This window comes from Rattus norvegicus, chromosome 1 (assembly GCF_036323735.1).
Source record: "Rattus norvegicus strain BN/NHsdMcwi chromosome 1, GRCr8, whole genome shotgun sequence".
Taxonomy (NCBI): domain Eukaryota; kingdom Metazoa; phylum Chordata; class Mammalia; order Rodentia; family Muridae; genus Rattus; species Rattus norvegicus.
In genome coordinates this window covers 245454390-245473318 of record NC_086019.1, presented here as the reverse complement: position 1 = coordinate 245473318, position 18929 = coordinate 245454390, and the positions used below count along the sequence as shown (strand labels likewise).

Below are 18929 nucleotides of genomic sequence, written 5' to 3'. Positions count from 1 at the left end.
ATTGTCTCTAGGGTGATAACGGTTGGCTTCTTAACCTGGGTGCTGGACACAAGGATGCGTATTTGTAAACAAACACCATTGAGAAGTACTATCCTTGCGATGGTGTCCTTCTCTTTGTGTATAAGTACACTCCAATTAATTTCTTTCCTTACAGGGCTGGAGAGACTGTTCAGCAGTTAAGGCTGTTCTTCCAGAAGATCCCAGTTCAATTCCCAGCACCCACCTGGCAGCTAACCACCGTCTGTAGCTCTAGTTCTGAGGGTCTGGCTCTCCTCACACAGACATATGTGCAGGCAAAACACCAAGGACATAAAATAAAAATACATTGTTTCAAATTTTGTTATACAAGCTAGAAGTAAAATTCCTTTCGGTGAGCTAGTAATGAATACCATAGCTTTCTAATTCTAAATTTGATAGTGGTTTCTATGAACATGGGGTTGTAACATGTATTCTAAATATACCTGAGTGGCTTTTAGCATTTTAGCATTCAATATAACAATTTTAGTAACTAATGTAACCTTGAAAAGACTCATGAATCAATCATATTCTATAAAGAAAAACTCAAATCTTTTATTTTTATAGTGTTAGCAATACATTTTATTTCAATAATATGATGTGTGATTAAATCAGATATAGCAAGTATTCTTCAGTCTCTGTCAAGGGAACTAGGACCCACCCTAGCACATGTTCATACAGTCCTGTGGCAGAGCAGAGTGGTTCTTTTATTTTACATAACCTCTGTGGTCCTCTCCATGGATTTTAAGGACAAGAAAGACTTAGTTTTTCCCTCAGTGTAGCCAATCCCTAGATTGGACAGCAGTCGGTGATCCAAATGGCCTGGCTCGGTAAAGTAGTATTGGGTAGGCAATAATACTCCTCCTCCTTTTTTGGAACTGACAACTGAAACACTAAGCCTGCTGAGGAGGGAAAAGAGAGCCCTTGGATCGATGACAAGAAGGGTGTTCGAGGACCACACATGGATTGACCACGTATGGAGCCCTCACAAAGGGAAGAGTGTTGAAGGCGCGTGGGCGAGATGCCTGGAACTGTGTTAGATCCTACCAGCGCTTTTCAATCTCGGATGCACTTAGAATCACCCAAGGAGCCTAAAAATACTGACAACTCCTTCCCACTCTCAAGGATTCTGGTTAAATTCTGCACTTGGAGTGTGGCCCAAGCTATTTCAGCGCTGTCTGGGTGGATGCACGCAGTCAGGGTGCACGGGGAGAAGCTTCCGGGTCAGTTGTGATACCCCCTGCACTGATGGTCACCAAGAATCCTCTGATCCTTGCAGTCAGTGGTTGCTCAGAGGGGCTGTGGGTTTCCCTGTCCCCAAAAATGCACATAATGAGAGCCTGTAATAATATAAGCCGATGGGACAGACATCACAATAGCAGTATCGTGTCATGGTGGCATCTGTGGGGACCAGTGTGCTGTCTACATGGCCTGGTTAGACTGAGCAGAGATCCGAGGTCTGTGCAGACTTGCTAGGAGATATCCCAGTGTGTAGAGGTCATGTATGGTTTGCCTCTGTCTGAGTCCCATAAGACCTCCGAGGTCTCTGCTACTTCCTCTCTTCCCAAGGAAGGAAGAAACGAGGCATTTTCCCACTAGTTTCGGTGGACGTACATCAGGGATACGCCTTGACCTCTCTATGTCTCCTCAAGGGATAAGCATTTTTTTTTTAATATTTGGTGAAACAAGCTGTGGGAGGAGTGGGGAGGTTTTTTCTTGTTTTGTTATTTATTTATTTATTTATTTATTTATTTATTTATTTATTTATTTATTTATTTATAAACCAAGGGAGTGTATGTTTCCTTACCAGGAGGAAGATTTAGAAAGACTGCATACATCAACTACCAATTCCGGGCAGGTACTGGTAATTGTTGCCTTCAAAATACTCTACACTTCTTAACCCCCTGTTGGAGCATCTTATGTGGGCTTTAGAACAATGTTGTGTAGGTGGTAGGACTAGTATTGCTATCTGTTTGACGGGAGGACAGCAAGGTCCAAAGAACTACTCATGACTTTGCTAAAAATCATGAGGTCCAAAACCCCTTTGTCCAACCCCTTTTCCTCATACTGGGTGGCTTCTCAGCACGGGGGCCTGTATGACATAATAAAACCCCCAGTATTCTGATAAACGGTCACCACACTGCTCAGTTCACATAGGCTTACAAGGCGTGCTTAAATGATCGATGTAAATAATTTCAGTTACATCAAGATGTTATATCAATCTATATTTTTAAAGTAGAACACTTAAATGCAGTTTTTGAATGCAGTTCGCATATTACATAAATGTCCCACAGAAGTTCAGGAGAATAGAGAAAAAATTTACAAAGTAGAGAACACTGTTATCATACTATCCAGAGATATATACTGATACGCATACACAAAACACATATCACATACATGATATCTGCATGTGTATGTTTATCAAATTAGCAGAAGCTGTGGATTGTTCTGTGTCTTTTTTTTTTCCTCCCTTTTCTGTTTCGGGATTTGGGGGAATGATGGGGCGTCTCACATTGCAGTTCACACTGGGCTAGAATTTTCTTTGTACCCAGACTGGCTTTGAACCTGTGATCCTTGCCCGGCAGCTTCCCAAGGACTAGGGTTACAGGTGTGCTGAGCGCCCAGCTTGCTGTGTGCTCTTTCCACTTCTTCATTTCATCATGAACATTCTTCCATGGTGATGTTTTAATAATACAGTTTAGCGGATGACTGCGTTTCGTGTCGTGGTATATTATGATGTAGTTATATTATATTATATTATATTATATTATATTATATATTACAGGTATATTATAATGTAGTATATTATACTGTACTATAATGAGCATTCCGATTTTTACTACCTACTGTAACCACCTTTGGATACAAACGCCTTTCCTGCCTCTATTTCCCAGGATGGACTTACATATTTCTACTGTTGGATGTTTTTAAGTGCCTGGCTTTTATGCTATCCTTGTGAATCAACACATCTGACTCTGAGTAGGGGAAGATCTACTTCCTCTTCACCAACACCCAGTCTATCACTTTATCCCTATGAAGTCATGGCTTCTTTGGCTCACTTGGGGCTTAGTCCCATGATGTAAAGTAGGTCACTTCCTTGGTTCTTCCCTAAACATCATTCTGCTTCTTGTTAGTAATTAAAGGACTTCTAACTTGTGAGTGTGCTCTTTCCAAATGGCTGCCGTTTAATACTAGTTTTTCCCCCTCCCAATAGTGACATTTTGGACTTATTTGTCATACCCACTCCTTCTTAATGCATTGTTTTATTTTTTTCTTTATTATTTTCTTCTACTATCCTCCTGGGTACTTATTGAGTTTAAGACTCAATCATATTTTATTCTTTTAGTATAGACATGAGGACATGCAGAAGTATGGCTTTGCCACTGTGTAAAATATAGTCAAATTTTGATTTATAATAAGCTTTAAATTGCATATTTTATTTAAGCATTACTTAGAATATTTTTTCTTTCTCCTTCCTTTTTCTTTTCTTTCCTTCCTTCCTTCCTTTCTTTCTTCCTTTCTTTCTCTCATGACAAGGTCTTACTCTATAACCCTGGGCGGCCAAGAACTCACAATGATCCAGGTGCCCCTGCCTCCTTAATATTATGATTATAATTATATAAAATTATAATATAATGTGTGAGCATATGCCACTACATATAATTTGGAAATTTGGAATATTTTTGAAACTACATGAAAAAATCTTCCATAACTTTATTGACAATATACACCATGGCCAAAGGCTATGACTTTATATATTACATACTGATCCCACCCATGCTGTAATTTTTTCTTCCACTTGCCTGTATATGGTTGCCTATAGGGTTAAGGCATAGTTCTTTTTGAGACACTTTAGTCCCATGGCCATAAGGTTAGTGTGTGTGTGTGTGTGTGTGTGTGTGTGTGCATGTGTGTGTGTGTGTCTGTGTGTGTATGTCTGTGTGTGTCTGTGTGTGTGTATGTCTGTGTGTGTGTCTGTGTGTGTGTGTGCGCGCGCGTGTGTGTGCATGTGTGTGTATGCATGTGTGTGTGCATGTGTGTGTGTGTCTGCATGTGTGTGCGTGTGTGTGTGTCTGTGTAGGTGGGGAGGAGTGGTCTTGGTTGGATGAAAGCTAAGATCAGCTTTCAAAAGGAGACGTGTAGGCAACACGGTTACCAGGGAACTTAGGTTAAAATAGAACCTGGGCTCGCTCAGCAGCAGAGAAGTGAATGAGGGGGCAGAGGACCTAAGAAGAAAGGTCTGGCTATATGAATTCAAGGCTAAGGCTGTCGTAGGTGGACAAACCAGACACAAGGTCCATTCAGAGAGACGACAGGTCAGGCATATGAGCCCAGAAACAGTTTCTTCCTCCAAAGGCCAAGAAAGGAACACCACGAAGGATCACAAAACTTAGGTCTTGATTGCCACCTAGCCTTAAATCCTCTCTGGGCACTAATGCACGCACGCACTTCTCTTAAAAGTGCGTTAAAAGTGGAAGGGGCCACTTTTAACTGTAAAGACATGAATCTAGGTTTGTGGTGTTGTTGGCATGCAAGCTGGGATGAAGGTCTGTCTGCAGATGGCAAAATATGGCAGAGTGTAACGTCTGCTGAGAAAAATCACGCTGCTCACTTGGCCCCGTGCCAGGACCCCTGGCCCTAACAACATCCTCAGACCCTCTGTACCACCTGAACATCAGAACTGACCCCAGCCCGTGAACGGCACCTCCATTCTTTTTTTTTCTTTTCTTTTTTTTTTTTTTTTTTCCGGAGCTGGGGACCGAACCCAGGGCCTTGCGCTCCATTCTTTCACCTACAGCACGTTCTCCTGACAACAGAGGAGGGATGGTTGAGGAAAAAGGACCAGCGGTGGCATCCGGCTGTCACCTAGAGTCTGCCATGGATGGGTTATGGAATACGGAATCTGTCTTCAAAGCTTGTGCCTGCCACTTACGATTGTATGTTAATACATTGAGTAGGCGAAGATGTTCCTGCTCTGCTAAAACAGGAATTACAATGACAAAAAGAACTCCCTGGATGAGCCTCCGGAATCCTTTGAGAGGATGCAGATAAGCTTGTTTCCAGTGTTCCTGACAGGAATTATCTGCACAGAAGAAAACACTAGCAGTGGGAGAACACTGAGGTCCAGGGGCGCCATTTCTGCCAGATAGCTCTGGTGAGTCTGGTCCAGGCTCTCTGGCATCCAGCAGCAGCGTGTGAAAACGCACAGCACATAACTGGGTTCCTCTGGGTCTGTGTCTGTGTGTACTCTATCTGCATTAAGGAGAACAAACCAGACACAGCCATCGCAAGGTGTGGCAGCATCGCTGGAGGGACTTGTCACTGTGTTTAGAACCTTGCTTAACCATTTCAGACCGTCCGGCTGATAGTGATGTTCGTTATCCAAAAGAAGGGGGCCGGCTGAAGACTGCCTGACAATGAGCCGGTGATTCACATCAGCCAAGCGCGCATGTTCTGAGTGCCATGAGCCATGTGAATAATTCACATTCGAATATTTTTAGATGGGCTCTCACGACGGAGAATGTTAAAGTAGGAAGCATTGCTGAAGAGCGAATTATTCGACAGTTATTTTTGACTCTCATCCTTGGGAATTATTTTCAATGTAATTCGGAGAATCCTTAAGGAGTCTGCCACCTTTGCAGTAAGGATTGGGTGCAAAGAACCTTAATTTACTTCTACATAACCAAGGGGGAGGTGCTCTAGGGATATGAAGTCTAAATTCTGCTTTTGACAGACGAAGAAACTGAGGCTGGCAGAGGGTGAACAATGTGACTTTTTCTTTTCCTTCCTTCCTTCCTTCCTTCCTGCCTTCCTTCCTTCCTTCCTTCCATCTTCCCTCCCTCCCTCCTTCCCTCCCTCCCTTCCTTCCTTTCTTCCTGCCTTCCTTCCTCCCTTCCTTCTCCCCTCCCTTCCTTCCTTCCTTCCTTCCTTCCTTCCTTCCTTCCTTCCTTCTTTCCTTCCTTCCTTCCTTCCTCCTTCCCTCCCTCACTCCCTTCCTTCTTTCCTTCTTTCCTTCCTTCCTTTTTTAAAATTTGTCACAGGTGGGCCAGAATTAGAATATAGATTTCATATCTGTAAGCGCCCCCTGGGCATGAGCCCTCCCCTTTATTATACAGTGCCATCTCAGGATTATCAAAATGCTTTCTTTCTAGAAACCGACATAGCAGGCAGCTCCCCCTCTCTGTGTTTATCTGAAGTCATCTGGTATCTCCCTGGAACACCACAGAGACGTGGTATAGCTGGCATTCTGGGTGATTGTCCCAAAGGGACTGGTTAATGCTCAGGACAACAGCCAGCTTCCTCCCCTTGGTCCCACCAGCTCTGCCCGTTAGCCACAAACCAGAATGGCTGACCTGTATTTCCCAAGCAGTATCCCTTCATGTTCAGACTTTTCAGCGATTGAGAGAGAGAGAGGCACATGAGGAAGAAAAGGCAGCTACGTTTAGGGCAAGTGGGTTGAGGAAATTAATCGGGCTTTTTAGCTCTGTGTGTCCTTTTGTCCCTTAGAGACTCTTCAAAGGGCAATTAAACACGAGGTTTCTCAATCTAATTGGTAGCAGGACCCCTCAGTCACTGAGATCAACCCGTATGGAGTGTCTCACAGAATGGTTCCAGGGCAGTGCTGGTTCAGCCACAAAGTAAACAACAATGAGAAAAGTCACTTTGGTTAAAAACCAAAGAGAACATTCCAGCTCTGGAGACTTTCACCTGATCACTGAACTGCAAGTCTTTATCTACTTCCTGGGAGAGGAGCATCTACTTGGAGGTCCCTAAGGAAAAGGCAGGCTTATACCAAGCTGCTTGACCAGGTGGATAGCCTTATGGTGAGGCACGACTCTTTAACAAAACCATTTTGAGTCATTCCTTTATGGAGCAGATGGCTTCATTTCTCCTTTAGAATCGTGGATATGGCCTGTCGCCATGTCTTGCCATCACGGCTCTTTAGAATGGTAGTTCTCAACCTATAGGTCACAATCCATTGAGAGATCAAATGATCCTTTCACAGGGGTCACCTAAGACCACCAGAAAACACATGCTTAGATTACAATTCATAACAGTAGCAGAATTTCAGCCATGAAGTAGCAGTGAGAGTAATATTATGGCTTGGGGGGGGGGGAGGTCACCACAGTTTGAGGAACTGTATTAAAGGACTTCAGCATTAGGAATGTTGGGACCCTCTGCTTTAGAACAAAGTGAGGTCTAATTAAGAAAGCTCATAAGTAAGCTTTGTGTGTGGACAAAGATGTCCCATAGAACCCATACTCTAGGGGAGGTTGGGAAGAGTGGAACAACTTTAATTACAGAGTCTTTTCTACGCCAAGGTGTGCCAGGAGCAGCCAAGCAAGGAAGGAACATGCAGTTGCTCTCACTGGGGCACCCAACTCTATCCTTGCAAGATAACTGTTCCTCTGGACGCAGGTTTAGAGAGCACCACGGTACAACAGGACTCTGAAGGAAGGAAGGCCCTTTTCTTTTACTATTTTGCCTCCCCCCCCCCGCCCCCCGTCAGCTTGTCTGTCTCTCTTTTCAAACAAGGAGGCCAGGGCTTACCCATACAAATGAAGGTGAAACCTAGGGATACTAGGAAGTCCTTGCCAGCGATCCTGCCACTTTTTTCAGAGAGCCTTTGAAACTCCCTTTCAGTCATTGTCCCCAGGAAGCAGGGCACATTTCCCCTGAATAACCTCGTTAATGGCAAAGGTTGACTTGCTAGACGGGACTTGATTTGGAGAATAAGACTATACAAAAGTCAAACTCGCCCAAGATTATGCATGTCAGAAGGAAGTAAACAGAAATGGTTAGCAAGAAGGGCAAAGGTTTCAAGGCCAGTTCCACCACTTCTGCTGCTTCCACTGCTTAACAGGCACGAGGGTGCTACCTGGCCCTCTGAGGACTCAGCACTTCCTCTGTACTTAGTTCTTAGTACTTCCTCTCTGTACTTGGTACTTCCTCTGGAAAAAAAATTGAATATACCTGGGAAGGTCACAATAATGATATAAAAATGGAAATATTTATAGTGAGCAGCACCAGACACTATAAAAGTAACCAATGCCTCTTGCCAAAGCTTGGCTGGTTTTCTTGTGTGGCCGGTAAACCTTCAGTAGGAGTTCTCAAAGGAGAGTAGAGAAAGTTAGCTGTGGAAGCCTGGGCTGAGTCCACGGCTCCTCGTGAGGAAATCTCTCAGACTTATTTGTAGTTGTACAGTTTAGCTTCTCGTTTTCAGAGATTCCTTCAATGATTTTTAAAGTGTGTGTATACAACTCTGTGTGTGTGTGTGTGTGTGTGTGTGTGTGTGTATGTGTGTGTGTGTAGTATATGCACATAGAGGTCAGAGGTTGATACTGGGTGTCTTCCTCCATTGTTCCCCCATTCATCATTCATCATCTATCTATCTATCTATCTATCTATCTATCTATCTATCTATCTATCTATCTATATCTGCCTGCCTGTCTATCTGTCTGTCTTCTATCTATCTATCTATCTATCTATCTATCTATCTATCTATCTATCTATCTATATCTGCCTGTCTGTCTGTCTATCTATCTATCTATCTATCTATCTATCTATCTATCTATCTATCTATCTATCTATCGATTCTTTCACTGAATTTGGGGGCTCACAGATTAGTTGGTCAGCAAATTCCAAAGATCCTCCTGTTCCTTCCTTCCTAGCCTATGAGCCACCATGCCTGGAAATTTTATTGGGTGCTGAGGTTTGAACTCAGGGCCTCATGCTTGAGTGGCGGGTAGTTTTTAGACTGAGCCACCTCCCCAGCACTGAGTTTATTGCTTTTCAATTGCACTTTACATATGCAAACACCCACCATCTTACTATGTAAGTGGGTCCAACAATTCCTTTTGGATCATAGACCTAGGAGATTGGTATTAAATACAGTTTCTTTTCATCCACCCCACAGAAGGCCTAGTTAGGCGCCATTCCACTTATTTAGGGGATTAGGAACTGTATTATTTGCTTTGGTTTATTTTTGATAGAGATGCTGGGGACCAAACCCAGGGCATCATAAAAGCAGTTCATTAGCATTTTTAACAATAACTGTAGAGACAATTCTATATTGTGGGTTCTTTTGATTACCAATCTAATTTGCTCTCTTACGAGAGTTGATATAATAATTTTTATCTGTTTCTTTAACAAAGTGATTTTCTGTCTTATAGTATTCATAGATTAGGATAGAATAGATGTGTTTTAAAATATATTTTTGTTATTTTCTTTTTATAGATGCATTTATTTTATGCATATGAGTAAGTGGGTCCACCATGTGTGTGCAGTCTCTACAGAGGTCAGAAGAAGGTGTTGGATGCCCTGGAACTGGAGGTACAGACAGAGGTAAACAGCTATGTGGGTTCTGGGAACTGAGCGTAGGTCCTCTGCAAGAGCAGGTCCCCTAACCACTGAGCCATCTTCCCAAGTCTGTAGAATAGAGGAAGCCTTAAATATTAGTGAGAAAATCCCCTAATGTCAACTCAGTGTGTTTTTTTGTCACGGTCCTGCTTAAATTATATCCCCAGATTTCTGTTTCCCCAAAGAGTTAGGAGGATAATGACCTTGTGCTCATCCATTAGCAATAATCGACAAGGATGTCACTCAGGTAAGTTGAGTCTTCCCCAGTTGCCCATCGCTTCCGCTTCCTGTTGTCTCATGCTCAACTGCCTTCTTTATGTATCTCACCACCCCAACTAGTACTTGACTTTTAAAGCCAGAACCTACTCTTCCTTTGGTGTTTTATGCTTATAGGATTTGAGGTCCAGCACCATTTTGCACTCTGTTTGATGTTACACAGTCCATTTATGGTCATATTGGATTTTAGACTTTTTTTTGTTTTTTCTATTTATTTATTTTATTTATATGAGTACACTATAGCTGTCTTCAGACACACCAGAAGGGACATTAGATCCCATTACAGATGGTTGTGAAGCCACCATGTGGTTGCTGGGATTTGAACTCAGGACCTCTGGAAGAGCAGTCAGTGCTCTTAACCGCTGAGCCATCTCTCCAGCCCCCAGATTTTAGACTCTTATGTCTAAGTTCTAGTCACATGCTGCCATGAGACTGCTCATCTGAAGACTGGCCCAGGTTAGTTATTTTAAGCAAAATCTGACGTGTTTTATAAACTGTGGTAGTGGTTATTCATGAGGTAGAAGTGAGAGGGGTAAACATTTTTTTAGGGATAAATAATTCATATTTCCAATAAAAAAATACTTGAAAGCAAGATTTCTCAGCAGGTCCTCATAGAGACTTGTGTATAGGGCCACAGAACCTTAAATCTGGGGTTGTAGACAAGCTCAGATTGTATAAGCAGACACTAGTGTAATGCTATGATAGGTCCAATTTAAAAAAAAATCAACCACTGTGATAAATCCAGCATTCACTCATTTAAAGGAACGGTATCTTTACTGCTATCCAGTGCACTAAGTTCTCTTACGTATTTCCCACTTCATAGGCATAGATGTCAATGCTTGGCTCGATTTACCCTAAATCACACAACTAATGAGCATCAGAGGGGAAACTGGTACTCAAGAGAATCTGACCACAAAGCTATTAACACTTGCCACATTGCCAGCTCTCCAGGAGGCAGAGGTGACTCCCCAGCTCACACGGAAAAGCTCCTGCAACCATTCTGCTGCCCATGTTAACCACACCCTCACCACCAGCTGGCACTGCCATCACCACCTATCGGCCAAACATCAGTTCTTCTGATTGCACGTCATCAGGGTCACCTGATACATTACAATGCATCCAGGAACAACCAAAATACAATCCACCTGTCTGTCATCGATCACCACCTGCCTGGAGCTGCCATGCTGGGGTGAAGTGACAACAGGCCAGTCACTTTTGTGTCCCTCAAGAAGCCAGTCTTTGTGCCTGCTACATGGTGGGATATTCGAACTCATTCACTGCAGTGAAAATATCTTGCTTTAGTTTCGAGACTGCTTGCAACTACACAATAAATACTTATCTGTTTTTCTTCTCCTCCCTTGGTCCCCAATAGACACTGGTTTTAACTAAGCAGACGCAAGTAAGCAAGGAAATGATGCATTCACTATTGTCTCATCCTAATGCTTCTCTACTGGTTCTGTTCTGTGCCACAGGGTGGACAGACTGCTTACCCTTCACAGAAGAGTCAAACTAAGAGCCTAGGAAGCGAAATGCGAAGCAAGGATGGGGAAGGTGTGGGGCTAAAGATAAAGTGGGTGCCAGGTAGAGTTAGATGTGTCCCTTCTAAGTGCTGGCAATCTTTTTCAGAGAATTTTGAGTATCTCTTTGCATTTGTAGTGTGTGTGTGTGTGGGGGGGGGAGGGGCGTGTAGGTCACTTTCTGATGACTCGCCACTTTCCGGTACTCTACCCCACTAATTTATGTGAGATTGGGGTGAAAGGCTGAACATTTGACCAAGATACCATAACAAAATGCTTTACTAGAAGTCTATGGCTATGGTGATCAGCATCAAGAAATACGTAGGAAGCAAAGTTTGACCTTTTACATCCCAAGGCTCGTCCCTAGGCTATGACTCACTTCTGACCCTACATATCAGACATGGATCAGACAGAAGCACAACTAAGTAACAAACTTCAGGAAGCCTTAGCAGCAGCATCTAGAATATGAGATACCAGGCTAAGGAGGAGGCACCCCATTCTCACGAGTGTCCCTGGTGTATACAGGGTGGGAGAGGCTAGGGTTAGTGTTGTGGTTGATAGTCCGGAATAAACAGGAAAGAGCCAAGCACTATTAACACCAGCTCTGGTACTCTGACTTTCTCTCCTTTCCTAGGAACCATTAAAAGCTTCCAAGCACTTGGGTGGCACCGGGACAGCTATTGTTTCAAAGAAGGTAACACTAATGTGGAGGGTTCTTACGGAAAGTCCCTCAGGCAGGGACAGGTCTGGGTGAAGAGGAAGAGTCAGATTCTCAGGTTGCTGGGAAGGGCACTTCCCAGGTGAAAGTGAATCATGGGAGGTGAGGCAGGTCACCATCGGGCTTCTGGTCCAAATCACTGGAAGAGTAAACCATGCTTTTACTGAAAGCACTCCTCATCTAAAGGTAATTTACACAGATTTAAGAATCCGTGTAATTGGGCTGGCAATGAATTGGCAGAATGCTTTCAAAGTATGCACGAAGCCCTGGGTTTGATCCCAACAGCACATAACAGGGTTTGGTGGCTGGGGGTGGGGGTGCATGGCTTTAATCCCAGCACTTGGGACATGAAGACAGGAGTATTACAAGTTCAAGACTGTCCTTGCTAGATTGAAGAGCCTGGAGCACTAAGACACTGTCTCAAAAACAAAAATGGACCTATAGATTTTAGGGGAAAAGAGAAATTTGGGGGCAGGGGCAGGGAGCCTAATAGAGCATCTGCTGGACATAAACCAAGACTTACTCATCAACATATAACCAGTTATGGGGTTGGGGATTTAGCTCAGTGGTAGAGCACTTGCCTAGCAAGCGCAAGGCCCTGGGTTCGATCCTCAGCTCCGGGTGGGGGCCTTGGTGGGGGTTGAAAAGAAAGAAATCGTCCTCATACCCTTGAAGCTGACTGGTAGAGTTGAGTTGTTCAACATTGCCACATTCTGTTCCTCTTACTTAGAGTAGAGAACCAGTGGGTTTTTTTTTAAAACATTTTATTTATTTATTATATATTATGATTACACTGTCGATATCTTCAGACACACCAGAAGAGGGCATCAGACTCATTTCAGATGGTTGTGAGCCACCATGTGGTTGCTGGGATTTGAACTCAGGACCTTGGGAAGAGCAGTCGGTGCTCTTAACCACTGAGCCATCTCTCCAGCCCGAACCAGTGGTTTTTACAGGGAGAGATCAGCTGTGGGTATTTCTCTGAACAAATAAGACAGCAAAAGTCCTAATGAAGAACTGTGCTAAGAATAAACTGATTTCTTACACACGCCGTTTGCTTTTCTATTTGAGTTTTGACTCCTTGTGGACTATGTAATTATGTGTCAACTGTGCATTAATTTTGTTAAGTGCTATTTTCCCTATATCAAAGGTAAATTTTATGTTTCATCCAAGGTCAAATCTCACTTTAAAAAAAAAGTGGGGTTGGGGATTTAGCTCAGTGGTAGAGCGCTTGCCTAGCAAGCGCAAGGCCCTGGGTTTGGTCCCCAGCTCTGAAAAAAAGAAGAAAAAAGTGGATATTTTTTTTCCTGGTCTTATTGAATTTGTATAGTTTTTTGTTATGTATTTGAGAGTTATACTAAGAACTACTTCTGACATTCACTGCCACCAAATAGGTGTGTCTTAGGAGTTGAAGAGACTTAATTCATTAAAGTGTCGTGAACAAGTGGCAACATGGCCACATTTTTTTTCTCTCTTAAATCTGAGTCCTCTCATCGTGAGCCCGCATCACTGGGGATTCCGGGCTGCAGTTGGGAAGGGTCTGGGCCGTTATGTGCGAAAACACATTTCTCCAAATTGCATTCACTGAATGTACCACTCCAGCACAGAGAGCAAGCAGGGATACGTAACCACGCTCATTGGTTATGCTTCAAATTGGCCCTGTGAAAAACATGAAGGAAAATGACATTTGCTGGGGAACGTCTCTTTTTTCCCCATAAGGGGATTGTTTTGTGTGGCTGATCTGATCGATTTATTTTTTAAGTAGTTTTGCCAATTTTTTAAAAAGATTTATTTACTCATTTTCTATATACAAGTACTCTGTCATTCTCTTCAGACACACCAGCAGAGGGCATCAGATCCCATTACAGATGGTTGTGAGCCACCATGTGGTTGCTGGGAATTGAACTCAGAACCTCTGGAAGAGCAGTCGGTGCTTTAAACCGCTGAGCCATCTCTCCAGCTCAGATCTGATTGATTTTTATTGGATCAGTTTAATTTTTCTCTCTTCTCAGGTAGAGTGTGGGTTTTATTTTTCCTGTTCTTCAACACAGTCTGCCACACAGCCTGCCACAGTCCTCATCATCCCTCTCAGCTTAGGGAAGTCTGAAGAAGCACTTGGGACCGTGGCCATAATATCAGGTTGTAACAGTAGGTGACAGGAATGGAACACCTCATCACAGACCCCTCCTTTTTCTTTCTTTTAATCCAGGCTGGCTTCAAACTCTAGACCCTCCTGCCTCAGACCTCTCAAGTACTACTATGATTGCAGGGGTGCGCCACACCTAACTGGAACCAGGCTTTCCGTATTCTATCCAAACAAAGAAGCCTTCAACAAAGATCAAGCAGAATTGATCCCAAGTTGTTCTCTTCACAGATACATAATGGACCCATAGATCCAGGGTCTAGAATTCATCGCCAGTCCCCCGCAATGCTGGTGGCACCTTGGTCCAATGGCAGGATGATAGCAGGTAGCCCAGCAGTACTGTCCACAGGGCACTTTCTGTCTGCAATTATAGCCTGCCAGAGCCATTTATTTCCTTGCTTGGTGAAAATGTTTTCATTTGAATTTCTCTTGAGCACTTGGAGAAGCAGAGAACAACGGGCAGGTTGCGTGGGAAACAAAGTCCTTAAAAACATGGTCCTGGAGCCCATGGCCAAACTTGGATTTTTGATGATTTTGCATAAAATCAGTATTTCAAATCTACTCTGCTGAGGTCGGCTGAGATGAGGTCTTGAAGGACACACAGGACAGAACTCCTGGCTCCTTTGTTACTTCTGAAACATGAACTGCTTTTAGCAATAAGGGCTGGAATGTTCCATAGGAACTCGGAGCATGGGACAGAGGGATATGACACACACTCGGTGTGGGCTATTTAAAACCAGGCCCTTGGCTTCCCTCTGTGATTCTAAATACGTGAAACCACATTGCCCTGCAGCAGCCGGTAACTATTTCTATGACACTGCCCAGCATCTGTGCTCAGAGTGGCTGGGTCCACCCAACAAAAAGAAAGTAGCACATAGTCCAGGTTTCCAGTGTCCAGCTAACGTCCACCTAGTGTCAGATCGAGAGGGCGCTGGGGGAGTGAGAGGTCTTGAAAGTTAAGGACCGATCTATTGAACTATCTATCTCAGGTGCCTTAGCACGTTTTTTAAAAAAGTCCATTTTAAACAAGCCATTTATACGACTAATGAATAGTGTAAGCAAAACTGATCGTTTTCTCAGGATGAGCACAGCCTACAGAATGATCCCAGACTTACAGACATTGCTCCTCTCTGAATCGTAAAACCTGTTTTAATTTTTTTTTTCTTTGACGTGTTACCGCTTCCCTTCATCGAACGGATAAACAACCCCTTAGGTATTGTGTACTTAATTGCCAACCGACCAAAGGCGTTAGCCAGGGAGTGACAATAATGAGCCTTGTTATATAATGTCAAAACACCTTGACCAAGTTTGTAAATGCAATCGGTCAGTCCAGCTTTTAGGATTTCTGACAGACTGTATCAAGTAACTTTATGCGTTTTTATCTTGACGTCAAGAATTAAAGCTTCAGCCTTTATAAAACATGTAAGACTTTGCCACATCCAATACACCACATCTTGAACTCGATCCAAGGCTGCGTGTTCACACCTTTGATCCCGGCAGTGGGGACGAAAAGGGAGGAATATCAGAAGCTGAGGGGCCAGCAGAGCTCTTGGCAGGGTCAGCCAGCATGAACTATGTGAGACCCTTTCATATATATATATATATATATATATATATATATATATATATATATATATATATATCTGATCACAAGACTTCAAAAATATGTCTTATCATTTCCATTTTGAAGATAAGGGGAGAGGAGGGAGAGCTGGTCTGAACGAGACCATGTGAGACCACGTGGATGAGATTAGTGGGGTGAGATTTGAACACAACACTCTCAAATTTCAAATTCACAGTGTTTGCCTATCTATAAATGATCTCAACACAATGGCTAAGCATGGATGGCAAGGAAACATATAAATCTAGAAAGCAAAGAAATAAAAACTTGGATCTTAATCTTAAGATACCTCAAGTTACATATATTGACAGTTGACTGTGTCTGTCTTGGAAATGTCTATCTGCTGACCTACGATTGATGCTGGAACAGGGGAGACCCCTTGACTCTCGTGTGGTTAAGAACCCATTAAGAACTAGACTCCCATTGCCAAACATGACACATCAGAACAAATTATACATATTTCATTATCCTGTGGAGCGGTCTGATTTCCTAGTCCAGTGCTATTTTTGAATATTTTTCAGGCATGGACTGAATATGTGGTTCCCTTGTGGCCATCTCAAAACATAGAACAGGGAGTATTTGCTTTATTAATATCATCTTTCCCTCGCTGCGAGGGGACAAGTTATAAATTAGAGGAGATTAGAAAGCAGTCTCTTGAGAATTAGTATTTTAAGAAATTACCTAGAAAGAACCAAGGGTGGTTTTTTTTTTTTCTCTTTCTCCCCGCATGGTAACTCACACAGAGGAGCAGTCTGCCCCAGATCCCCGCAAGACAACATCTTGAGCGCATATGTGATTCTGGGCTCTGTATTGACAAACCCAAGAACTCCAGCGCAAAATAACCGGAGTTCCCAAGTTAAAAATGAAAGTAAGATTATCAAAATTAGTATTCCTATTGCATCGTCCCAACAACTTCATAAACAGTCGTTAAACTAGATAGCATTACAGGTTAGTTAATTTACCCATGCAAGGATCAACCTTCATGGTGGATGCGAAGTTACAAATAACCCATCTATCTATCTCCCGCTTTACCAATGTTCTCGCCCCTTTCAGAAGCATCATCACATTCAACAGAAACAATACGAAGCTCATATTTTACTAGAAGGCTTATCCAAATACATGCCATATCAAAAATAGTCAGGATATAAATGTTTCTCACAAGAGCTGCAGCGATGGTGTGAACAAGAAACTCCCTTCTGAGATTTCAGTAAAACCAGATCTCACAAAGGATCTGAAAGAAAACAAAACACACACACACACACAAAAACAAACACACACACACACAAAGAGACACACACACAGAGAACAGAGCTTACGTTAATCCGATTTACCATAGCGGTTGCTATATTATCACACTATTTTACAGGGTATGATCCTGTTCCTTCCCCGGCGAAGCAAGAGAGAGACGAGCCTGCTCCAGGTGCCTCGGGAGAATGTCCAGGGTGGGGGGCTAGCTAAGCATGTTCCCTGGGAGCTTACCAAAACCACAGATTTTAAACACAGCAAAAATGTCACTGCTATCAAATGGTCAAGCATGCAAGAGGACTCTGTCTCACGGGGCTCTGTGCCCCTCTCAGAATAAACACAAACCCCCAAATCCACCAGCTGGAATTCTTTAAATTGTAAATTAGATATCAAAATGCTTACGGGCCTTACAGTGAGATAACATCAGGAGGAACGGTGCGTGGAATGGATCTCGCATTCTCACATAAAGCGTTATCTTTGCTACAAGTACACACAGCAGGGCATTTTGGCTTCGCTGGTTTCTTCCCCTCAGTCAGCAAAACCACAGAAAAGAGGCATAGGAAATAGGCAATTCTTTTCAGGGGAATGCAGGCATTTCCCATCCTTCTGATGCTTTCTGATTCCATGCAGTCGAGAGAATATCCCCACACATGAACAAGGGCTTCTGGAATTCAGCTGCTGGTTGTCTCGCTCTAAGAACAGGTCACATAGGAGTTCCACCCTTCTCTGCTTCTGTATCTGCTCTTTCAAAACAGGGACCTCCAGCTGATTCGTGAGCTGTTCCTCGTTCAGGCAGCGCACTGCTGGGGGAAGAGACCTGCGAGGTGCTGAGATGGGAGCGAGCCAACTGCTGGAGGAAGAGAGCCGACTCACTTCACAGAAAACACTGAGCACTGAGCACGGACCGGTCTTCGAAGGCTAGCGAAGTGATGTAACAGAAAATAAACAGCTTTCTGCTTTCACCGGGAGGCCCTTTAATTGTTACCAAAAATAGGACGGCATTATGTCTTATTAGTGGGTGGGTGGGCGGGCGGTGGAGCAGTCCTCTTAGCATAGGATGTGGGCAATCTCGGGAACCTCTGGGAATTTGCTCTTCATGTAGCAAACAGCCTAGTAAGAAAAACTAGCTTGGGGGCCAGTCTTGGCTGGGAAGAGGAAGTTAAATGAAACTGTCTGACGTTAAATCCGTGCTCTCCCTGGCAGAGCCCACCTGGTGGATGCCACCGATGAATGATAAACCCTGTGAACACACGGAGACTGTCGATTTCAGGGGAAAGCATGTGACTGAATACTTGCCCGATACTTATCAACTATTATGAATTATTGATTTTCATAATCCCCCACCACCTCGCACGGCCCGCTCCTCCCTCCACGGTGAGGGTGGCGGCAGAATTGTAAGCATCTCTGGTATAATCCTGTCTCCTCCCTTCTTGTTCTCCCCTCTTTGGCAGAGTTCCTTCGGAAAGGCTGGAACGAACTCCCTGCCAGCAGGAGGCAGCCAATTCCAGCTTCCTGGGGCTTTGAAACTGGGCCTGGCTCACCCAGCAGGCTGTTGATAAAGTGGGGAAGTGTTAGAGTAAGCTAGAGACCCCGCTTTGAGATCCCAGGTCATCTGGAAACGAGCGAGCGAGCGGTTTTTGCAGAACAAGGGAACTATCCTGCGTGTAGAAAGGGGACGATATGGCAGATGGTCTTAAGATGACTTTGGGAGTCAAATAAAAATCACAGGCTCTTATTGGCATAGATCATAGGAGAGAAGACACTCCCTTGGAAAAGGAAGTTTGTTTAAGGACAAAATCAAGAGAGCTTGACCTTGCCGTGGGGTTGTCCAGTCTAAGAGGGTGAAAATATCCTTAGGACAGTAAAAGACAATGTCCTTTGACCATGCCGATGGCAGCCATCCCTCACAGTGGCACAGCCACTCCGGTAAGTCAGACCAGGTCCTCCCTTCTCTTGATTTTTAAAATTGAATATATGAGACGGATTGTTCAAGTGCACCCTCATCAGAGGTCTGTATGTGCCATTCTCTTCCGC

At 43.6% G+C, this 18929-nt stretch overlaps 1 protein-coding gene and 1 long non-coding RNA gene across 5 annotated transcripts in view; one reads left to right on the top strand and one right to left on the bottom strand.

The window, feature by feature from the left end:
- Lgi1 (leucine-rich, glioma inactivated 1) overlaps positions 1 to 17628 on the bottom strand; it is a 41346-nt gene extending 23718 nt beyond the window's left edge. The window contains exons 1-2 of the mRNA NM_145769.4: positions 17307 to 17628; positions 16810 to 16881 (exon numbers count right to left, since the gene is read on the bottom strand). Of these exons, the coding sequence (NP_665712.1) occupies positions 16810 to 16881; positions 17307 to 17521 (287 nt within the window). The 5' untranslated portion in view covers positions 17522 to 17628. The remainder of the gene's footprint in view (positions 1 to 16809; positions 16882 to 17306) is intronic.
- LOC120100027 (uncharacterized) lies at positions 1387 to 17857 on the top strand. Of its 4 annotated transcripts, XR_010061257.1 has the most exons (4): positions 1387 to 1472; positions 1826 to 1873; positions 9253 to 9360; positions 10475 to 11004. It is a non-coding gene; the product is annotated as an uncharacterized LOC120100027 (long non-coding RNA). The 4 variants fall into 4 exon arrangements; XR_005499667.2 differs by adding an exon at positions 17651 to 17857 and having other exon boundaries at positions 1428 to 1873; positions 9253 to 17070; XR_010061256.1 differs by having other exon boundaries at positions 1428 to 1873.
- Positions 17858 to 18929: the final 1072 nt, after the last annotated feature.